The sequence below is a fragment of the Mesoplodon mirus genome, assembly GCF_964341445.2.
Source record: "Mesoplodon mirus genome assembly, chromosome: 5".
NCBI lineage: Eukaryota > Metazoa > Chordata > Mammalia > Artiodactyla > Ziphiidae > Mesoplodon > Mesoplodon mirus.
The window spans coordinates 56,764,287-56,780,107 of record NC_138980.1 but is presented as its reverse complement, the minus strand read 5'-3'; the positions used below and the strand labels follow the sequence as shown (position 1 = coordinate 56,780,107).

General features: G+C 47.3%; 1 protein-coding gene and 1 pseudogene across 3 annotated transcripts in view; one reads left to right on the top strand and one right to left on the bottom strand.

Annotated features, from left to right (window-relative positions):
• Nucleotides 1-8,806: 8,806 nt before the first annotated feature.
• ANXA6 (annexin A6) overlaps nt 8,807-15,821 on the bottom strand; it is a 54,280-nt gene continuing 47,265 nt past the window's right edge. For both annotated transcript variants that reach the window (XM_082621404.1, XM_082621405.1), the window contains one exon: nt 8,807-9,215. In XM_082621404.1, the coding sequence (XP_082477530.1) occupies nt 9,156-9,215 (60 nt within the window). In that variant the 3' untranslated portion in view covers nt 8,807-9,155. The remainder of the gene's footprint in view (nt 9,216-15,821) is intronic.
• LOC309804201 (N-acetyllactosaminide beta-1,3-N-acetylglucosaminyltransferase 2-like) lies at nt 10,340-14,960 on the top strand (annotated as a pseudogene). The gene has a single exon. The product of its transcript is annotated as an N-acetyllactosaminide beta-1,3-N-acetylglucosaminyltransferase 2-like (transcript).

Sequence of the window (15,821 nt, the reverse complement as noted above, 5' to 3'; positions counted from 1 at the left end):
CCAGGCATGGTACTAAGTGCTCTTCAATGCGTTCTTTTATGCATTCCTCATCAGAACCCTATGAGATTGGTACTGCGGTTTTACAAATGAGGAAACTGAGGCTTATAGTGGTTTAAGCCAACAGCTACTAAGTGGCATAGCTGGAGTTCAAACTCAGGTAATTAATGTCTCCAGAGCTTACCTGGGGGAGATGAGACCTTTGCTGAACTTCAAAAGATGGGTGAGATTTGGATATACAGGGGGAAGCTCTCACAGGCCCACTCCTTTGCTACTTAATTATCCAGACACCCCGCCGCCCACCCCACCCTTAATTTCCTCTCCCACCCTGACGTCTCTGGTCTCGTTGCTGATGTTGTGGGAATAGCATTGAGCTCGTCTCATAATAGTCAATCAATATTTATTTAGCGAATGAATAGATTTGACTCTGTGGGCTTCCTGATTCATCAATTCTGTTGAAAGCTCCCCCAGTGCTATTTGAACCTAGACCAGGACTCTGGGCAGATTTCTGGATTCTACCATAGACCTGAGGTATCAGACTCTCTCGGGGATAGGACCCTAGAGATGGCACTTTAAATAACCTTTCGGGGGTGGTCTTAGTACTTAGCAGTTTGAGAAGCCCAAGCTCCCTAAGCTGGGTCTTCCAACTCCAAAGTGAGAATTACCTGCTCAGATACAGGCAGCCAAGAACTCACCGTCATGAACTAGCAGGAAGTACCAAGTATGCTACCACTTCTCTGGGTCACCCAAACATCAGATCTGTCACTTTTGCAAAAATGCTTTGAGTCCACAAGCATCCACTAGGTGCTAGGCCCATTGCTGTTGCTGACTCACTATGTGACCTCAGTAGAAATTTCCTCTCTCTGTCTCTCACCTTCCTCATTTGTGAAAAGCGGTCAATTCTCTTTGCCCATCTATAACCAGGGAATAGCAGTGTGTGTAGAGGTGTGCCCATTAGGATGATTTCATAAAGAATATTATAGGTGAGGGGTTTGTCAGCTTTAGTGTCTGTCAAAATCATCTGATCCATTTGGTCTTGTGGCGGGGGGGGCCCTTAGATCAGTGTTTCTCAATCCAGGCAGCACATCAGAATCACCTGGGGAGCCTTGTAAAAATACAGATGCCCAGGCCCCACCCCAGAGTAATTACAGCAGAATCTCAGGGGTGTGTGGCCTGGGATTGGTATTTAAAAAGCTCCCCCGGGCTTCCCTGGTGGCGCAGTGGTTAAGAATCTGCTTGCCAATGCAGGGGACGCGGGTTTGAGCCCTGGTTCAGGAAGATCCCACATGCCGTGGAGCAACTATGCCCGTGCACCACAGCTACCGAGCCTGAGCTCTAGAGCCCGCGAACCACAACTACTGAGCCCACGTGCCCAACTATTGAAGCCCGCGCGCCTGGAGTCCGTGCTCTGCAGCAAGAGAAGCCACCGCAATAAGACTGCGTGCTGCAATGAAGATTAGCCCCGGCTCACCGCAACTAGAGAAAGCCCGCGCACAGCATCGAAGACCCAATGCAGCCAAAAATAAATAAAAATAAAATAAATTAATTAAATTTAAAAATAAATAAATAAATGAAAAGCTCCCCAGGTGATTCAAAGTTGTGACCACTGCTCTCAAAGCTCTTTTCTAACATTTGGTTCTGATGCAGATGGTCGCAGGACCTCACTGTTTCCTTTTTTTGTACCAGGGAAGGTAGCTTCTCAGTACCAGGGTCAGAGATCAGGAGGAGAACAGATCTTAGCATCTGGAGAGCTCTATCCCTCTTCTGTGGGTCACAGGACATCATACATGGTGGATGTGAAAGGAAAAATTAAAACTCAAACCAAGTCACTACGAGGAGAGGAGGTACATATAATTCTGTCAACACCTGAAAAATGGAACTCAGGGATGCATTTTGCAAAATTGTTCTTTCCAAGGAAACAGAAACAGGGCAGGCGGTATGTAGCAAGAGTCAAAGGAAAAAGATCCAAAGACAAATGTTGCAAGACTGAGCTGCTGAAGGAAGTGGTTTCTTAGCATATCAGCTCTGGAACAAAGCTTTGAGATTATCCAGACCAACCCCCTGGCCAGACGGAAGGAGAACCTAAGGCCCAGGGAGGGGGAGGCATGTGCCCAAGGTCGAGTTAGCTTTACAATCCAGGCTTTTAGAACACCTCCTGCCTGCTGCCCTTTGTCCCTCAAGCACGTATCACTTCTGCTTTTGTTCCAGATTCCCAGCCCACCCTCTACCCTCACACCCTCTTGGACAGCACCCAGGATCAAAGGACGGGACTAAATCTGTGAGCCTGGATCTACATCGACCAGATGACAGGGACGAAAGCCAGTGGGAGACTGGGGGGAGCTGGAGAGGAAGGAGCAGTGTCTGATGATGTGGCCTGACCTCAGAAAGGAAGCCTGGTCACCAGGGGGAATTTCCCCGGGTGAGGTCTCATGTCTATGCAAATATTGCACTCCAATTAACCTGGACCCCAGGATGGGAGAGAGGCAGGGGAGAGAGGGGACCCTGGGAGAGGCAGGGAATTGGGAAGGCAGGTAATAGGGCCTGAACTTCCCACGTACCAGGCACTGTGCTAGGGTCTTTATGTGCTTAATCTCATTTTGTTCCTGAAACATCCTCTTAAATAGGAAGGTTGGGAGCCTGAGACCCAGTAAGGGGAAGGTACATTTGCCCATGAGAAAGCACAGCACATTCTGACCCTGAGGGGAGAGGCCATGATGATGATGATGGGTCTGGTGCTGCAGCTGCTGACTAAGGTGACAGTAATGGGGCCCAAGTCTGAGAAGTCTGGCAGTTTCATTTTAGGTTTCCATCTCACTCACCTGGGGAGTTTTATTCTGGAAGCAGCGAAAAGGCATCAGGGATGTAGTGACCCTGACTTCCTGTGGATAAATCCAAGTCCTCAAGTTTTCCCAGGTTCAAGGGTAGGAGGTTGGGGGTGACAGCTGGCGCTGTTAGCCCTTTCACCGCCCGCTTCTTCTAGAACACTCCAAGAGAAGTGGAGAACGGGCTGGAGGCTTTTGAAGGAAAATCTCTCTCTCCCTCCTGCATCTTTACATTTCACTCACCTTGAGGCTCACTTCCTCCAGGAATCCTTTCCCGGGGATTCTGCTCCATTGCAAGGCTGACCCCCCAACTCCTCCAGGGAGCTGGTCTTGCCTCCCCAGAGCTCAAGGCAGGGTAGTTAGGCCCAAAGTCTGCCTGCCAGACAGCCTGGTTGTTTCTCCTCCTATCGAAGAACAGAACGAAGAACATACACAGGAACAGGCAGGTCACAGGTTCCTGGAGTTGTGTGCTGCACAGCAAGGCTGTGTGCCAAGAAAAGCATGAGCTCACACGTGCCCTAGCGAGTGTGTGTGAAAAGCAAGTTTGGTTGCTTGTGTGAGGCCCTTCCTGTGTGGCCAGCAGTGCATCTGCGGGCAGCAATGTCTGTCTTTCTATTTGTGACCAACCGTGCTTTGGAGGCCTAATCATTTTTCTCTCTATGGTCAAGACTGTGTGTTTCTGATTCTGGGTATACAGAGTGTGTGTCCCTGTGGCTGTGTCTGGTGGTGATTTGGAAGTGTGTGTGTGTGTGTGTGTGTGTGTGTGTGTGCACGCGCGCGCGCGGTAAGTAGTACTTATGGGCTTTGAGTGGATACCCGATGTGGGGAAAGTGGAGATGGAGATCGCTGGCCCAGCACGGGCTTGGGTCTCTGTGTCATCCCCGGCCCTCCCTGCTCTCCTATCAGGCCCTCCCATCCCCACCCATGGCTATCTCCAGGTCAAGGTCCATGGCCATCTCAGTGGGGTAGCCACTAGGGAGTTCTGGCTACAGCTGGCAGCGCTGAAGGCAGATGGTGGGGCTAGAGGAAGGGGTGGGACCATCCCACAGAATCTGTTAACTGCTAGACACCTGGGCCTGGGGGAAGGGCCCGTTCCCAGATAGCTCTGGTTGAGGGCCTCCTCAGTCCTCACCTAGCTGAGCGGAGGGCGATGGGATGGCCCGCACCAGGGGCTTTGGCCTCTTCCTGCCTTTAAAGCACTTCCTGCTGCCTCTGGGTTCCCAGGTGATGACACCTGGCTTCACCTCAGCCTCCCTCTCTTGTTCCCCACGGCAGGTCAGGCAGTTTCCTTGGTTTCTTGTTCCCTCTTGTGTCTTTCTTTTCTCCATCTCTGCTTCCCCCTACCCTGGCTCGGGTCCTCGTCCCTCCATATCAGGGGAATAAATGCAAGCCTGTCCGATGGTCTCCTGGCCGATGGACTGGTCTCCTCCTTCATGCAGGGCCCCAGAGATGGCTTTCTAAAGGATGTCTCTGATCATACTACTCCCATCCCCAGCACATTCAGGGGCTGGCCAGGGCCCACAGGGTAAGGGCCACAGTCCAGCCCGGACTCTCTGTGACCTTCCCAAATGGTGTCTTCACGCTGGGTGTGGGGCCCAGGACCCCCACCGCCCCCAATTCCCACCTCTGTACCTTTACTCAAGTTGTCCCTGCCTGCGACTCTCTCCCTTCTGCAATATCTTTTACTATTGAGAGCTTCTCTACCCATCTTTTGAGGTGCTTCTCACATGCCCTCTTTCCAGGGAGATTTTTCAGGCCTCTCTGTGGTTAATCTGTGGCCTCTGCACTTGGTACCCCTTCCTACTGCGTGTCTGGTTGAATTTTTCTTATAATCTTTCCCGACTTAGGTCTCTGAAGGTAAGGAAAACAGTTGTAGTGACTCAGTTAATCATCAGAGGCTCTTGAAAGAGACTCCTCTCTTTCTCTGCTCTGAAATGGAATCCAGCCTATTTATTAATAACAAAGAGTTGATATTTGAGTCTTTGCTGTGTCCTGGACAGTGTCCCCAGAGATAGACATGCATTGCCTTAGTTCATCTTCACAACAATGCTGTGAGATAGAAACCTTGGTTGTTCCCATTTTACACATAAGGACATCAAGGCATAGTGAGGCCAAGCAACTTATCTACTTCTCAGTGGTTGGCTGGCATTCAAATCCAGGCTGGTCTGCCTACCTCCCTCCCTCCATAGATCTAACTAGGCTCAGTGACAGAACTAGAATTTCCTATTTGCCTAACTGCAGCTCTGAAGTGGGGAAGTCTGCCCTGGGAAACCTGAGGTCTGAGGGGAGCGGGGAGGCCCATTAGAGCGGTGATTTACCGCTCTGGGTTCTGAAATTTGGACTGCGCAACTTGACGCTTCTCCCTCCTGTTCTCAGCTCTGCCATCAGGAGGAAGAGAAGGATGTGTCACCCGAGAGGGCAGAGCCGGAGTCAGGAGACCCGGATGCTAGTTGCAGGACCAGCCCTTGCTCACAGCACGGCCACAGTCTGCTCTCTGGGCCTCGATTTCCAAACTTGGGAAATAAGAGGGTTGGTTTGGATGATCTCTAAGACCATTTCCAGCTCAGTCAATCCATGACGTGCTGTCTTCAGGCAATTTGCGTCACCACTTGGACCCTGAATTTCCTCGTTAGTAGAATGAGGTGCTCACCCGTGCACAGCGGCAGAGGATTATTGAGGAGGGGGATCACTCCAGTGGGATCACTCTGGCGATGGTGGCTCGCGGCTCTCAGCAAAGCCGGGCACAGCAAGCTATCAGGGTGCTGTAAATAGCCAACAGTTCCCACCATGTTCTCCAACAGCAGGAAACATGATGGCAGTGATTCCCAAATAGTCGCTCTCTGCTCAGCTTAAAAGGGCAACCTCCTCCCAACCAGCCACTTCCTTCAGACATTTCCTCCTCGTCCCAAAGACCAAGGTGGGCGCATCCCAGTCCAGAGCTGCCGAGAAGCGTTTGCCCCGAGAGAAAAGGCACGGCTCAGGGCAGGAGGGGAGCCGACTCTGGGCTGAAGCCCTCTCAGAGGGGAAGACTGAAGAAAGTGGAAGGACGTGCAGGGTGTTGACAGAAGCACTGGACCGGGGCCAGGACTGCACGGTTCTAGTTCTTTCTGACCCTAGGCCTGCTGCTTCCTCTCTGTGAAGTGACAGTTGTCTGTCTGGCTGAGAGGGAGGTGAGAATTTCTGAGGGTCCCTTCCACACTAGAGCATCACGTCCATCCTCCTGTGCTCCCACTTTGAGACAGCAGCGGTCTGGGCTTCTGCTTTCTCTTTCCTTTTAGTTTTAATTTAGTCCCCACCACTTCTCTCCGTTGAACTTTGGCCACAGAAACAACCTCCAGTGCTGTTTAGTACAGTTCTGGAGACGGCTGGATGGGAGGGACACTTGAACATCATCTTTTAAGGATTAGGACCACAACGGTCTAAGTTTTGCTATCTTTAGCATCTTGCACATGGCACGGCACAGAGGAGGCATTCAGTACGCATAAGGTGCATGAGTGGGTGGATGGGTGGATGGATGGATGAGGTGCCTTGATTCAGAATAGTGCTTACTCCCTCCTCTGCCACAGCTCCAAGAAAAAAGAGGGGTTTGCTCTGCAGGTACCTGGAACTTAGCACAACTGCTGTAGTAGCCTCCCAACTGGCCACCCTCCCTTCGTAGGCTTTCCTTAAATTCACAGAGGCTTACCTTCCCCGGCCAAGAACTTCCAAAGGCTCCCCCTGGGTTATGAGATAAAATCCTGACTTACAAGGTCCTCTCATTGCATGCAAACTCCCATTTCTAATCTCATCTACCTCCCCTCAAAACGCTGAGGGTCTCCCTCCTACTGCTGACCTATCCCAGAATGCAACATACCTTAGCTGAAAATTCAAGTTAACTTACGTGAAAACTGCATGTTGAGGGATTAGTGTGGTGTCTGGTACACGGCCAGGGCTCCGTTTGAGCTATCCTTCTTCCTGCTTTCCAGGAATTCTAGAAATTCCTGGCTTCTCCACTTGTGTATTCCCCTCAGCCTCATGACGTCTTCCCATGGCCTCAGATTCCATCAGCCTCAGTCTTTCCTTTCCATCCCCAGCCTATTTTTCCCTCGGAGGTTTTTTTTTTTTTTTTTTTTGGCTGCGCTGTGTGGCATGAGGGGATCTCAGTTTCCCGACCAGGGATCAAACCCCGTGCCCCCTGCATTGGGAGCACGGAGTCTTAACCATGGGAGCACCAAAGACCCCCTCGGTGCATACTTTTAAAGCGCTTCCATATTTGTCTTCTGATGCCTCTGTGATGCGCGACTGATGACTTTTTGAAAACAAAGCTCAAGGAAACATCTTGGGAACCACCTGCCGGCTTCTACAATGGGGCCTGGCTCAGGGCAGGTGGTGCTGGCAGCTGACTGCGAGCCAGACGGCCCCAAACTTCTACGAATCATTTAATTTACTCCACAGAGGCTGTGCCATAGGTAGGACTGGGACCTGTCTTACAAATGAGGAAACTGAGGCTCAGAGAGATAACAGGATCATGGCCAGTTAGTGGCAAAGGTCTGACTCCATAGCTCCTGTGTTAAATTAACACTCCATAGCTCCTGTGTTAAAGTGGTTAAATTAACCACTGTGTTAATTTATCTTCGGTAACAGTTAAATTAAGTTGGGCAAAGAGTCAAACAAGCTCTCAGCTGACCCTCATGGGATTTGGGCTCACAGTCTGGTGGAGAGAAGGAAGTGGGGAAGACACAAGGTAAACTGCCTTTCAGACTCATTACGTCAGAGATGAAGAAAGGGCTCTTCGAGACTGTTAGGTCCAACCCCTTACTGCACAAATGGAGTCACTGAGGCCCAGTGAGGGCAGGGGCTGCTCCAAGGTCACACAAGACCAGACTCAGGACTTCCCTGGTGGTCTAGTGGTTAAGACTGTGCTTCCACTGCCAGGGGGCACGGGTTTGATCCCTGGTCGGGGAACTAAGATCCCACATGCCATGCACAATGCAGCCAAAAAAATAAATAAAAAGAAAAAAAAAAGACCAGACGCAGCACATTTCCCAACATTCCCACGCCATTCCCTGCTCAGCAGCTACAACAAACACACGCTGAACTGCAGGAGAGGGCAGGTCAGCCGGGCCAGGGAGCAGAGCCCTCCAGCCAGTAGGCACCCACATGCCATGGTCACTGGGTAACTTTAGATCTGTGGTCGCTGGATAACTTTAGATCTGAGTCCCAGAGCAGAAGCAGAGCTGGGGGAAGGGAGATGGAGAAAGTGCAGCTGACCTCCCGTTGATCACTGATCTTCACAAAGTGGAAGCTTTCCACAGGCCTCCCCAGATCACGATCACATCTGGTGCCCCTGAAGAGTTCAAAAGAGGAAGTCTGGGCTCGGATGTCATGGATGAAGCGTGCACAGAGAAACATCCAGGTAGCAGAGGGAGGAGAGCGGACCCAAGACCCAGACCCGGCTGCGCCAGCCTTCCCAGGCTGACCTGAGCTCAGACCCTCATTCGGGATTCCCAGGAAGGGATGGGAAGATAAAGTCACTCCTGGGCAGGATAACACCTCAGCTCTAATGGCAACAATCTGGGCTGCAGGTTCTAGGTCAAAACCACAGATCCCTCTTGGAAATATATTTATGTGTCTGTAGGTCTCTTTTTATTTAAAGAGAGAAGAAATGGAAAGGGAATGATTTGGAGACACATCCTAGAATGTCAGTGTTAGAAAGCCAAGATCTTTTTGTTGAACTCTCTCATTTTGTAGCCAAGAACATGGAGACGCAGGGAGGGAAAGAGACTGGTGCAAGGTCATAAGGCAAGTGTGTGGCGGATACAAATTTAAACACAGGTATTTGCACTCCTGGTTCAGTGGTCTAGCACAATAACCAGGACAGAGGTGGTGGTGAAACGGTGGGAGGATTGTCAGTTGGCCCGAAGATACTTCTTCCTTCCCCCCACCCCCAGAACTGGCACCTGTCACCACACCCCACCATGCAAAGCACACACATCACTCGCTTCACATTCAGAGCCTCAGAATGTTTTTGGCTTCGACAAAGCCCAAACCAGGGCAGGGACTGTGACAAGGGACGGAAGCTGGGAAGGCAGGAGGAGGAAGATGGGGACTGGAGGTGGACGGGATCAATGGCTACGGTTCTTCAGCCACTCAGACGTGAGTAGGAGTGACCGTGCCGCGCCCTTACTGGCTAGTGGGAGTGGGAGCTTTTCCTAAACCCCAGTTGAAGACAAGAGCCCACCCTGGCCCCTCCCCCCACCCCTGTCCCTTCTTTAGTCTCTGAAGCTGGAGCATCAGGCTGGGTTGTGGCGGGGGATGACCACCTCTTAGCAGAGGTGCCCGCCAACGCCGGCGGTCCTAGTCCTTGCCTCCACAGACAGCCAGCAAGGCCTTCAGGAAGTGACCGGAGGTGTCACCCTGGCAGGGACAGAGGGAGAGCAGAGTGAGTGAAACAATCTTGATGACCTCAAGGCCCCCTCCTCCCAGCTGCTGGCAGCCTGGATGTCTCCCTAGTATGTAAATGTGACCCTGTCCCTTCCGTGGCTCCCCATCATCCTCAGGAAAATGTCCAAGCTCTAGGCCTGGCTTCAAGGCCTTGTGTGGTCCGACCCTCATGAAGCTCTGTGGCTTCACCTCCCCGCTTCCTTCCGGGAGCATCTTGGTCATCTTACTACCTACATACCTACCATTGCTCCACCCAGCACACCCTCCACACTGCCCCCAAATCCTGTCTGCCATCAGATGCCCCCTCCTCTGTGAAGCGTTCCTGCCTCTAGTCTTGTCTCCTCTCATGGCTGCCTTGCACCCTGCTAACCCTCCCCCCACGACCATTAACACAAGTGTTAAGGCAGTGGTCCCCAAACTTTTTGGCACCAGGGACCGGTTTCATGGAAGACAATTCCCTCCCCCCGCCCCCCAGCGAACCACGGTGGGGGGTGAGGGGAGGGGGATGGTTCAACAGGAATGCAAGTGATGGGGAGGACAGGTGAAGCTTCACTTGCTAGACCGCCACTCACCTCCTGCTGTGCGGCCCGGTTCCTAAGAGCCCGCGGACCAGTACCGATCCGCAGCCCAGGATTGGGGACCCCTGTGTTACGGGATTCCTTATTTGAACAAACATTATTGAGCACTTACTGGGTAACAGGCCCTTGCAAGAATTTATGTGAACATCATTGGATTTATGTTGTATTGTCTGGCATAGGACAGGGCTATGGGGGGGAGGGAGCAGACTTTCTCCCTCTTTTTAGAGGGCTCCTGTCATTTTTATATTTTTTGTTTCTGTAATTTTTGATATATGATTAAAAATAATATATCAGGAGTTCTCTGGTGGCACAGTGGTTAAGAATCCACCTGCCAATGCATGGGACACGGGTTCGAGCCCTGGTCCGGGAAGATCCCACATGCCGCGGAGCAACTAAGCCCGTGGCCACAACGACTGAGCCTGCGCTCTAGAGTCCGCGAGCCACAACTACTGAGCCCATGTGCCACAACTGCTGAAGCTTGTGTGCCTGGAGCCCGTGCTCCACAACAAGAGAAGCCACCACACCAAAACAAAGAATAGTCCCCATTTGCCACAATTAGAGAAAGCCCAAGGGCAGCAACGAAGACCCAACACAGCCAAAAGTAAATAAATAAATGAAGTTATATAAAAAAAAGAGGAAATTTCCTCTTAAAAAAAATCATTGTTGTAAACAATTCAAATCAAAGGATTATACAATAAAAGTCTCCCTCCTACCTCAACCCCTAACTTCCTAAATCAAGAGGTAGCCACTGTTGTATTTACTTGTGTGATTTTCTAGCAATGCTTTTCCATATGCATATACAAATATGTATATATGTATAATGTCCCTTTTCTGCAGAGCATTCATACTATTCTGGGCCATAATTTTTGACTTAGAGAAGATCCCAAATCAGCACATAGAGTCTCCTCATGCTTTTTCATGGCTGTACTGTACTCTATCATATGGATGCACTGTAATTTATTTAACCAGTTCTGTATGAAGGGCTTCCAATCTTTTGCTGCTATAAAAGAATGCTGGCATAAATATTCCCGTACACGTCTTTGAGAACACATGTGGCTATGTCCGTAGGATAAATTCCTACAGGTAGAATTATCAAGTCCAAAGTATATGCATTTAAAATTTTGAAACTGCCAAACTACCCTTTAAAGATGTGCTACCAATTTACATCACAAGGAGACATCACCTCATACCTGTCAGAATGGCTATTATCAAAAAGACAACAAATAACAAGTGGTGAGGATGTGGAGAAAAGAGAACCCTCTTGCACTGTTGGTGGGAATGTAAATTGGTGCAGCCACTATGGAGAACAGTATGGAGATTCCTCAAAAAATTAAAAATAGAACAAACGCCGGAGGTGAGCTGAGCCGGGGCCAAGTCGAGGCCAAGCCGAGGCCAAGCAGTCCCGCCTCAGACACCACCCAGCCGCCCATCGCGGGTGCAACGCATGGAGCCAGAGCAGCGGCGGCAGTCCCAGGGCTGAGCCCCGTGGAGCTGCCTGGACGCGGATGCAGCTGTGATGGTCCGCTCCAGCCCCGCTGAGCAAGAGCTGTTCCCGGACAAGATATGAGAAATGAGTGTTGGAAGTCGAAGAATAAAGTTGTTGGGAATCCTGATGATGGTAAATGTCTTCATTTATTTGACTGTGGCAGTCTCCAAAAGCAGTAGCCAAGAAAAAAATGGAAAAGGGGAAGTAATAATACCCAAAGAAAAGTTCTGGAAGATATCTGACCCTCCCAAGGCATATTGGAACAGGGAACAAGAAAAGCTGAACAGGAGGTACAATCCCATTTTGAACATGTTAGCCAACCAGACAGGGGAAGCGTAAGGATTTTCCAACATAAGCCATCTGAATTATGGCGAACCTGACCTGAGGGTCATATCAGTAGTTTCAGGTTTCGACAGTTTGCCAGACAGATTTAAAGACTTTCTGTTGTATTTGAGATGTTGAAATTATTCACTGCTTATAGATCAACCAGATAAGTGTGCAAAGCAGCCCTTCTTATTGCTGGCGATTAAGTCCCTTACTTCACATTTCGACAGAAGGCAAGCGATTTGGGAATCTTGGGGCAAAGAAACCAATGTGGGGAACCAAACAGTGGTGCGAGTCTTCTTACTGGGCCAGACCCCTGCAGAGGACAACCATCCTGACCTTTGAGATGTGCTGAAATTTGAGAGTGAGAAGCACCAAGACATTCTTATGTGGAACTACAGAGACACCTTGTTCAATTTATCTCTGAAAGAAGTACTCTTTCTCAGGTGGGTGAGCACTCCCTGCCCAAATGCTGAGTTCATGTTCAAGGGTGACGATGATGTTTTTGTGAACACCCGTCACATCCTGAATCACTTGAATAGCTTATCGAAGAACAAAGCCAAAGATTTGTTTATAGTTGATGTGATTCCCAATGCTGGACCTCGTCAGGATAAGAAACTGAAGTACTACGTCCCGGAAGTTCTTTACACTGGCGTCTACCCGCCTTATATGCAGGGGGAGGTGGATTCCTCTACTCCAGCCACCTGGCTCTGAGGCTACACAATATAACTGACCAGGTCCTTCTCTACCCCCTCGATGATGTTTATACTGGAATGTGCCTTCAGAAACTTGGCCTGTTTCCAGAGAAACACAAAGGCTTCAGGACATTTGATATAGAAGAGGAAAACAGGAATAACATTTGTTCCTATGTAGGTTTGATGTTGGTACCTAGCAGAAAACCTCAAGAGATGATTGATATTTGGTCTCGGTTGCAAAATGCTTATTTAAGTTGCTAAATTATGTACAAACTGAATTTTGCATAGAAAGATGTATCTCGAATAGTTCCCATGTTATGTTCTCTCACATTAGAGGTAATTTCTATGTAAAACCATCAAAATTGCCTTTATGAGTAGTATCCATATGAGGGTCTCTAAACCTTTCAGTGTAGTATTTTCTGAAGAGGGAAAGCAGAAGATCCTAATTTTATGTAGGATATGACAGGACGAATGGTTCTGACCCTTCCTGCTGGCTGGCTAGTGGTCATTGTTTTCTAACTTGTCCCCCTTGTCATCTGAAATCATGTTTCTGGAATTTGATCGTGTTATTTTTGTTTTATTTTTGTTTTGCTCTCATACAATGATAACCCTATTTCCCATTATAATGAGTGAACTATCTGTGATTTAGGTATTCATAAACCTATTGGCTACAAAGACACTGTTATATATGACTCAGTGCTTTCTGTGAAATGGAATAACATTTTCATGAAATTTGGATGAATTTTTAAAATTGCCTAGAAAAATTGACCTCTTTCAAAATTTCCTGCCGCCGCAACATTTCCTTATGTTAATCTAATCAATCAATTTTGCAAAATGGGAATCACTGTGTGACATTCATCCAGTCTATCTTGTTATGGTCTTATGGTCATAATAAGGAGAAAGCTTAACTATCTTGTATTTGGTTTGCTGTGTGGTGTTGTGATAGTTCTCTCTTTTTCAGTATTTGAAAATAATGAGAATGATTCCATAATCTTCAAACTGAAGATTGAATTGACCCTGGCAACCATACTGTGTTTATGATTTTTCATTGTGAACCAGGAAAGCGTATGTAACTTTTGAACTTTAAGTGAAAAGATTAAAGTGGCAGACTTTTTTTTTTTTTTTTTTTTTTTTTTGCGGTATGCGGGCCTCTCACTGCTGTGGCCTCTCCCGTCGTGGAGCACAGGCTCCGGACACGCAGGCTCAGCGGCCATGGCTCACGGGCCCAGCCGCTCCGCGGCATGTGGGATCCTCCCGGACCGGGGCACGAACCCGCATCCCCTGCATCGGCAGGCAGACTCTCAACCACCGCGCCACCAGGGAGGCCCGTGGCAGACCTTTTTATCAGTGGTTTGTCAGTTTAAAACTGCAGAATTCTATTCTTGCCATATGGTTATGTGTTGCTTATACAAAATTATTATCCTGAGTAGTGACTGCTTTCCTGTCTCAGTGTAGAAGTGCCTGTGTTTTTATTTATTGTTCAGATCAAATACCAAAACATTTTCTTAAATACATTTTGTGTAATATTTTATTTGTATACAGTGTTATTGATGAATTATTTAACTAGAGCATGGTATTTTAAGTAGTAAGTATAACATATGTTAGATAAAGTTAACTGTCATTTTTGAATTAAAAAAAAATTTTTTTGGGGGGGATATGAACTAGAATTCTGCCAAACTGTTGCTTATATATACTGTCTTGTAACATGCTTTCTTGAGATATTTTTGTGTTATAAATATGAAGATTCTTACCAGGTGTGATACTGGGGACTGTAAGAAGATAGAAATAAAGTCACCATATTTTTAATTGTCATGTGAAAAAAAAATTAAAAATAGAACTGCCATATGACTCAGCAATTTCAATCCTGGGTATTTATCCAAAGAAAACAAAAATATTAATTAGAAAAGATATATGCATTCCTATGTTCATAGCAGCATTATTTACAATAGCTAAGATATGGAAGCAACCCAAGTGCCCATCAATTGATGAATGGATAAAGAAGATGTGGTATATACATACAATGGAATATTACTCAGCCATAAAAAAAGAAATATTTGCCATATGTTCACTTAGAACATATGCTAAGTGAAATAAGTAAGAAAGAGAAAGTACTGTATGGTTTCACTTATACTCAGAATCTAACAAACAAAATAAATGAACAAACATAACAAAAAAAGAAACAGAGTCATAGATACAGAGAGCAAATAGGTGGTGGCCAGAGGAGAGCTGGTAGGGGGAGGAAAGAAAAAGGTGAGGGAGATTAGAGGCACAAACTTCCAGTTGCAAAATAAATGGCTCATGTGTATGAAATGTACAGTGTGGGGAGTAAAGTCAATAACTAATATCTTTGTATGGTGACACATTGTAACTAGACTTATCATGGTGATCATTTTGAAATGCATAGAAAAAAATCACTATGTTGTATAACAGGAACTAACTGGGTGTTGTAGGTCAATTATACTTCAAAAACAAACAAACAAACATACAAACTCATAGAAACAGAGATCAGATTTGTGTTTACCAGAGGTAGGGGATGGGGGAGGGGCAACTGGATGAAGGCAGTCAAAAGGTACAAACTATAAGACAACTAAGTATTAGGAATGTAATGTACAACATGATAAATATAATTAACACTGCTGTATGTTATATATAAAAGTTAAGAGAGTAAATCCTAAGAGTTCTCATCACACACACAAAAAAATTTACTATTTCTTTAATTTTGCATCTATACAAGATGATGGATGTTCACTAAAGCTATTGTGATAAGCACTTCATGATGTATCTAAGTCAAATCATCATGCTGTACACCTTAAACTTATATAATGCTATATGTCAACTATATCTCAATAAAACTGGAAGAAAAAAATAATGAAGATGTGCTACCAAGTTACATTTACACCAAGTCTGTATGGGACTGCCTGTGAGCTTCCTCATGGTCTTGTCAACCAAGTATAGCATCAAACTTTAAGATTTTGGTCAGTCCCCAAAATCAAAGAAATGGGCTTCATAAATGAAAAAAGTCAGATGCAAAACATCACATATTACATGATTCCACTTACATGAAATAATCAGAAAAGGCAAATCCATAGAGACAGAAAGTCACTTGTAGGTTGCCTAGGGCTGGGGGTGGAAATAGGTAAACAGGTACAAGGGACATCAGTGGGGTGATGAAAATGTTCTAACACTGGATTGTGGTGAAGGCTGTACAACTCGTTAACTTTACTAAAAACTACTGATGCCCTTAAACGAGTAAATATCATAAAATTTATGATACTTAAATTACACTTCAATAAAACTGCTTTTAAAAAGCCAAAAAAAAAAAGCTCTTGTTTTTTGGGGTTTTTTTTGCGGTACGCAGGCCTCTCACTGTTGTGGCCTCTCACTGTTGTGGCCTCTCCCATTGCGGAGCACAGGCTCCAGACGTGCAGGCTCAGCGGCCATGGCTCACGGGCCCAGCCACTCTGCGGCATGTGGGATCTTCCCAGACTGGGGCACG